Here is a 7,783-nt window from a genome sequence, read left to right on the forward strand (position 1 = left end):
TCTCCATACAGACGCTTCAGATTCAGCGGAGGAGGAGACAGTTCCCTCATCCCTACACAAACACAAACACACACATGTTAGTTCACAGACAGACTGGCAAACTGAAGCAGACAGACAGGCTGACAGGCAGACTTGTTGTCCTCTAGGTAACCCAGGTGCAGACAGACAGGTACTTCATTGATCCTGTGTGGGAGATTGATTTGCATCGTCAGATGACACTGCACACAGATGATGATATTCAGATGCATTTTTGGTATTTGGTGAGATCCAGCCCTTCTCTCCACATGACCGGGAGCTTCTGCAGGGTTTCCACAAGAACAATTATCCAGCCCAGTGTGATGAAGGCAAGTTATTAATACAGCACATTTCAGGCACACTGGTGAGTCAAAGTGTTTTAAATGGCCACCATAAAGAGAAAAATAAAGGAAAAAACGTAAAAATAATAGATTTTTTAGTATTTTTATTAATTAATTATTTTATTCTTTTAACACATCAATGTTGTCATTGTTAACCAAAACTGAAACTATAGAAAATTATTTTTGGTAATTGAAACAAAGCTGAAAAAAAAACAAAGTTTAAATATTAGATGAAAAATGGCAACAATTTGAAATGTTGAAGTACTAAAATTAATTAAATTAAATTAAAAAAAGATCAATTAAATGACACGTACACAATAAAATTACTAAAACTCATAGCAAAATTAAAATGAAAAGTGAAAATATAAAAATGAAGCCAACTCAAAATATTAATAAATATTAGCAAAATAAACAGTGTTTATTAATATTATTCATTAGAATCTATTTAGGCAGCCATTCCAACTTAAAAAGGGATTCAAATGGATAAAATGTTCATAAAGTATGTTTACCTAACTGTAAACGAGCACATATCATAGACATTGGTTATTTTATATAAAGATGACTACAGTCTAACCTAGGGCTGAACGATTAATTGCATTTGTGATAATATCAATCGTTCAGCCCTAGTCTAACCCAAACACTGAGAGAACATTTTTAGAGGAAAAAAAAAAATTACATTTAATCGTGAATCATTTTTCTAAAAGTACAGTCTAACCCAAACCCTGAGAGAAAACGTTTTATGGTATTATAATTTAATTATGAATAATTTTAATCACAGTCTAACCCAAACCCTGAGAGAACATTTAAAAAAAAATATTTAAAAAAAATTTAATTTAAATGTGAATAATTTTTTAAAACTAGTCTAACCCAAACCCTGAGAGAAAACGTTTTATAGAAAAAAATATATATAATTATGAATAATTTTTCTAAACTAACTTTTCCTAATACAGTCTAACCCGGTTCCTGAGAGCAAACTTTTTAAAGAAAAAACAACAACCTTGTTTTTAAACTACAGTCTATCCTAAACCCTGAGAGAAAACTTTTTAGAGAAAACAAAATATATTTTGTTTAATTATGAATCATTTTTCTAAATGAGGACATTCCCTCACAACTTCTCAGGACAATTTGTTTGCAAACTAAAGCTATGCACACACACACACACACACACACACACACACACACTCGTTGTCATTATCGTCGAGCTTTGCACTCTTGAGAGCGACCGAATATCTTCAAGCGACCTTATATTTCATTTCCATAGCAACCACGAGAACACGCCAGCGCACAGCTATTGTAACCTGGACAACACACACACACACACACACAGTCTCAGACAGCGGGTCCGGCCCATAACAGCCGTTAAATGACTCTGTAGCTTAGCGTCACTTGTAAGCGGGATTAGAAACAAAGATCCATTAGCATTTTGAGTAGGTGTACACACAGTGACTCAGCATTAGACATCAAACTCTGCGCTAACCGAGACACAGCCGCCTCTCTCTCTCTCTCTTTCTCTGAGGAACACCGTTAAGACTCTGGAAAGCATCCGAAAGTCTTTCAACTGGATACAACATGAACACCCGCCAAACAGCCAATGAGAGTGAAAGTAAATAAAAACGTAGGTAGCGGCCAGTTGGAACTGCAGCATAAGAAGAAGAGCGTGACCTTCAGTAAATCAGAACTACAGCAGACAACTGAAGAAAAGACCAGAGACTGAGAAAATACAAACTCAACTGCTCTCATTACCATCAGCGAAGCGTCTGTGAGACATAGTTTACTGCGGTAAATACCACGGTATTAATGCTAAAATGTTTATACACCTTGAAATGTTAAATGTTATAATAAGGTTCATAATAAAAAATAAAAATATATGTATTTTAATCAAGACAACTCTCGGAAGATTTTAGCATGGTGATGGATATGACAATGTTAATGTATTTGATCTTGGTGGAACAGATCTGCTACGCTGCTGCTGAATTGCTGCTGCTGTTGGTTGTTGCTGTAGTTGTAGATTATTGCTGCTGCGGCAAGCAAGTACAGGAACTTGCTACTGCCAATGCATATGGCGATACGGTGCCGTGAGTATTTAAGACATGCTGCTGCTGCACAAATAGCATATAACCCGTAGCAGATCTATACAGGTGGAGCTGGGGAAGGTGGAGGGTGTCATAGAAACTGTAAAAGCGCGCTGCAGGAATCTCTAGTGAATGCTAGCCAGCCATATAAATGCAAGACAGTAAGCTCATTGGCTGCATATGCAGCATGAACCAATCAGCGTGTGCCAAGTCATTTAACTCTCTGAATATCATCAGTTACATTAACAAACCGTCAGCCTGCACCATCTAGAGTTTCATGACTGAACTATATATTCAAATAAAATAAAATTAAAACAAAATCAATTAATTTATACAATTTGAAATGTTAAATGTTACTAAAACCTAAAATTAAAATTAAAGAATGAACATATAAAAATAAAAGATAACTCAAAATATTACTAAATACTTTAATAGTATTTATTAATAATGTTTATTACAATTTATTAACAAGTCTCAGACAGCCAGTCCAGCCGTTAAATTGACTATGAAAGTTGAATGTAATTTAAAAATAAATTAAAATGTATAAAAACAGAAAGAAAATGTATTTGTAAGCATCATATAAATGAGCTTCAGTATTCCAGTCTGCTGTAATATGGTAGGTGGAGCTCAGTCACATGACACTGACAGCTCAGGTGATTGGCCGATGAACAGATCTCTCTCCAGGTATATCAGACCTCTGTGGGCATAAAGTTCAATTCAGACCCTTCAAACCGCAGAGCTTTCCTACAGCGGGAGTCTGTCGTAATTCTTCAGGACACACCGGTGGCAGGGGAAAAGGTTTTCTGCAAGTCAGGACGCATTTAAAGATTTACTGAGCTCTGCTTTAATTCCTAATGACACGGCCTCAGAGTTAATGGCAGCAGAGCGGACATTACTATTCATGAGGAATGTTATTATTGAGTTTAGTGTTGGAATAATTAACCTTCAAAGCCATTCGATAATTATATAAAATAAAATAAAAAAGGGTAACTCATATAACTTGAAATATTAAATGTTATAATGTGGTTCATATAAAAAAAATTTTTTAATTAAATAAAAAATAAAATGTCATTTATATAACGAAATGGTAAATGTTATAATATGGCTAATAATTTAAAAAGAAATAATAAACAATAAAATAAAATGTGTTCATTTACATAACTTGAAATGGTAAGTGTTATAATAAGGTTCATAATAAAAAAAATTGTACAACTCAAAACATTAAATGTAATAATATGGTTCATAATAAAAAATAAAATACAATAAAAAAGCACTATAATAATTATAGCATCAGTGTAACCCTACAAACCCATTCGATTGTACAGTAAATACAAATATATTAAATTTAGTATATAAAATAATAAAATGTTAATTTATGTCAATTAACTTGAAATGTTTAATGTTATAATAAGGTTCATAATAAAAAATGAAATAAATATTTACAATTTGAAATGTGAAATGTTATAATATGGTTCATAAAAAATTAATAAAATAATATAAAATGCAATAAAATAGTATACATTAATCAAATTAAATTAAAAAGTTAATTTACTTCCATAGAAAAATTACCACCAGAAGATTAACTAGGAAAAACAAGTTTTTTCCCCCTTTTATTGTGGCTCGGATGTATTTAAAGATTTAGTGAGTTCTGCTTCAGTTCAGTTAATGGCAGCGCAACGGACATTACTATTCATGAGGAATGTTATTTATTTTAGTGTGGTATTATAGCATCAGCGTGACCCTCTGAACCCATTCAATCAAACCATCTACAGTCTATGTGCGATAAAAGAGCAAACGGTGTGACGCAGCGTCTTCAGACAAGCTGGTCTTCCCATTAACAGCTCATTTACTATGAGTCGAAAAGCAGAAAAACAGTGAGCAGGTAGAAAAAGAGAAAAAAAAAGACAAAAACAGACGAGAGAGGGACAGAAGGCCCTCTGTGTGAAGGGTAATTGACACCGTAAGGTGTTTTGAGCACAGAAGAACGTCCTGTAAGAGAGTGTGCATGTGTGAGCCTCGGGGGAGTGTGTGTGTGTGTGTGTGTGTGTGTGTTGTCTCAGACCTCGAGCCTCTGCCGACTCTTCATGAGAAAACTGTGTGTCGGTGTTGTTTACGGGAAAATCTACAGTTCTGATTATCTCCACAGAAGCGAGACGGAAAACCATCAGGAGATCTGCCAGCCTCCATCAGCCACACACACACACACACACACACACACACAACCTGCATTCCCCATCAAACACTGAGTATCAGCCAAGTAGAACTATTAGGAACTCATGCTAACTTATTCTACAACCCAGAGCCAGTTCTTAAAGGAACAGACACTCAAAATTAGATTAGAATTTTTGAATGTTTTTTAAAGAAGTCTCTTCTGCTCACCAAAGCTGCATTTTTTTTTTGACAATTTGAAAAATACAGTAAAAATATTGATATATTTTTAGAATTTAAAATAACTGTTTTCTATGTGAATATATAGTAAAATGTAATTTATTGCTGTGATCAAAGCTCTATTTTCAGCATCATTACTCCAGTCTTCAGTGTCACATGATCTTCAGAAATCATTCTAATATGCTGATTTGCTGCTCAGGAAACATTTCTGTTGAAAACAGTTGTGCTGCTTCATATTTTTGTGGAAACCGTGATGCATTTTATTTTTCAGGATTCACAGATGAATAGAAAGTTCAAAAGAACAGTTTTTATTTGAAGTAGAAATCTTTTGTAACATTATAAATGTCTATATTGTCACTTTTGATCAATTTAATGCGTCCTTGATGAATACAAGTATTAATTTCTTTAAAAACCCTGGCATCATTACCGCGGTCAACTACATCAAAGCAAGACCGCAGACAGCCGGACTCTTGTCAATAACAGTTAAAAATGTATCGCAGGCTCTCCTTCCTCATTTCGTTCTTGTCCTCCTCCTCTCTTCCTCCACTAAAATCAATAGTGTTGGAAAAATGAATTATAGTGTACACTGGAAATGCTAATCACAGACTAACCGATGGTTCGCCCTTGGACTAAATGTCTTGCATACTAAACCACAGTCGCTGGCAAACAAGCCATTTTATTTGCTAATTAGGCAATTAATTTTACTGAATGTGGCTGCGGAAGCGCTGGTGTTGGCAAAACTGCTGTATTATCAGTAATGACATCCGTCCGCGCACACGCGTGTGTGTGTGTGTGTGTGTGTGTGTGTGAGAGAGAGAGAGAGAGAGAGAGAGAAAAAAGGTAGAGACGGAGACGGTGGGAGTGTTTGGAAACGAGGGCTGCTGTTCACACTGATGATTTGTGAGCTCAAAGCGCTGCTGGTTGTTACACATCACCTACCATGAACCCTAAACACAGTGTTTCTGCCAGCTGTCTGAGAGTTTGGGTAACATCGACCCAGCACTGAAAACAAACAGTCCATGAGTTTCACCAGAACCAAGGTCAAAAATGTACACACCTGCCAATGGTAACAAATTCCAGAAATATTTCCTGTTGGCCATGAAATTTTGTATTATTTTTTATGTATGCTTGTATATTTCTGTGTCATATGTATATATGTATATATATATATATATATATATATATATGTGTGAAACTTTATAACATTTATTAATATTATTATTATTTCTGTTTTCTATAAATAATGCATATATATTACATTATTAAAATATAATATGAAACTATATTATGTATTATTTTTTATTTATGCCTCTAACCTTCTGTATCCTTCATGACTGGAGAAACACACCAAGTGTAAAATCAGATCGATCAGCACAAACAGGTAGTGGAGTGAGTCAGGGCTTTGGCTCAGGACTGATTCGATTTGATACTGAATTGTACAAATAGCCAAATCGATCAGAACAACTTCATCTTCTGTCTGAATTCAGACTAGCTAGGGGAAGTCGTGGCCTAATGGTTAGAGAGTCGGACTCGTAACCCAAAGGTTGTGGGTTCGAGTCTCGTACCGGCAGGGATTGTAGGGGGGGGGAGTGAATGTACAGCGCTCTCTCCCACCTTCAATACCACGACTGAGGTGCCCTTGAGCAAGGCACCGAACCCCCAACTGCTCCCCGGGCACCGCAGCATAAATGGCTGCCCACTGCTCCGGGTGTGTGTTCACGGTGTGTGTGTGTTCACTGCTGTGTGTGTGCACTTTGGATGGGTTAAATGCAGAGCACTAATTCCAAGTATGGGTCACCATACTTGGCCACATGTCACATCACTTTTTTCACTTTTTAGTGCTCTGCTGACGGAAGGGCTGCTGCCTGCTGACATGATCTAAACTAAAACCGTAAAGTTATTAGATTAATAAATCTTTACAAGCATTACTTAAGACAGCTTAAATGTTTAGCGCCGAGAGTATTAGACTCACAGCTGATGAATTGAAAGAGAAAAGTAGAGGATTTTAAAAACACATTTCTGTCCAGAGTTCAATTGCTAGTCCACCAATAAATCTCTACAAATGAGATAAACTGCTGTTTGAGTACATCAGAAATAAAGTCCAAGCATGAGTCGATAATTGTAATGGATATCCCCAAAAAAACAAAAAAAACACCATCAGCCCATCAAGTTCCTCAAAACCAAGAGCTGAAGAGAGACATCAGCGTCTCCCTCTGCTGGCAGAGCCTCACACTGACCCTCAACAATGTCAAAAACACTCTTCTTCTCTTTGTGGATAGTATCAGCCCAAAAGCGCACTATAGTGGAGTGATATGATGTGAATTGGGACACGGCCTACATCTCAGATTCACAGAGACACGTCTGGGAGCCCAGCTGATGCTCATTACCTCATCATAAAGACCTGAAACACGACACTTGTCTCCATCACTGCTGTACTGACACACGTCTCACATCTGTGAGCGGCTGCTTTATGTGCCTGACGCTACAGTCCCACCTGAGCTCATCAGTGCAACTGCTGTGATTCACTGGAATCATTAGACGAGCTAATAAAACACCAATAAAAGAACAAATGAACTGAAATAAATCTAGAGAGGACGAGGAGAGAGAAAGACAAACTCCATACACATGCAGCATTTCAGTGCTTGAGAAACTGAAACATCATCAGCTCAAACAATTTCTATCTATCCATCAATCCATCTATCTATTGAGCCATCTATCGATCTGTCCATTCATGCATCCATCATCTATCTTTCCATCCATCCATCCATCATCTATCTTTCTATCCATCCATCCATCCATCCATCATCTATCTTTCTATCTATCCATCCATCCATCCATCTATCTGTCTATCTATCCATCCATCATCTATCTTTCTATCCATCCATCCATCATCTGTCTTTCTATCTATCCATCCATCTATCTTTCTTTCCATCCATCTATCTATCTATCTATCTATCTATCTATCTA

At 36.3% G+C, this 7,783-nt stretch overlaps 1 protein-coding gene across 1 annotated transcript in view; it reads right to left on the minus strand.

Moving 5' to 3' along the window:
* dync2h1 (dynein cytoplasmic 2 heavy chain 1) overlaps window positions 1-7,783 on the minus strand; it is a 96,262-nt gene that overhangs the window by 20,706 nt on the left and 67,773 nt on the right. Inside the window, 1 exon segment of the mRNA XM_016535131.1 lies at window positions 6-52. Coding sequence (XP_016390617.1) covers window positions 6-52 — 47 coding nt within the window.

The sequence above is a fragment of the Sinocyclocheilus rhinocerous genome, unplaced genomic scaffold (genome assembly GCF_001515625.1).
Source record: "Sinocyclocheilus rhinocerous isolate Xijiao unplaced genomic scaffold, SAMN03320098_v1.1 scaffold215, whole genome shotgun sequence".
NCBI lineage: Eukaryota > Metazoa > Chordata > Actinopteri > Cypriniformes > Cyprinidae > Sinocyclocheilus > Sinocyclocheilus rhinocerous.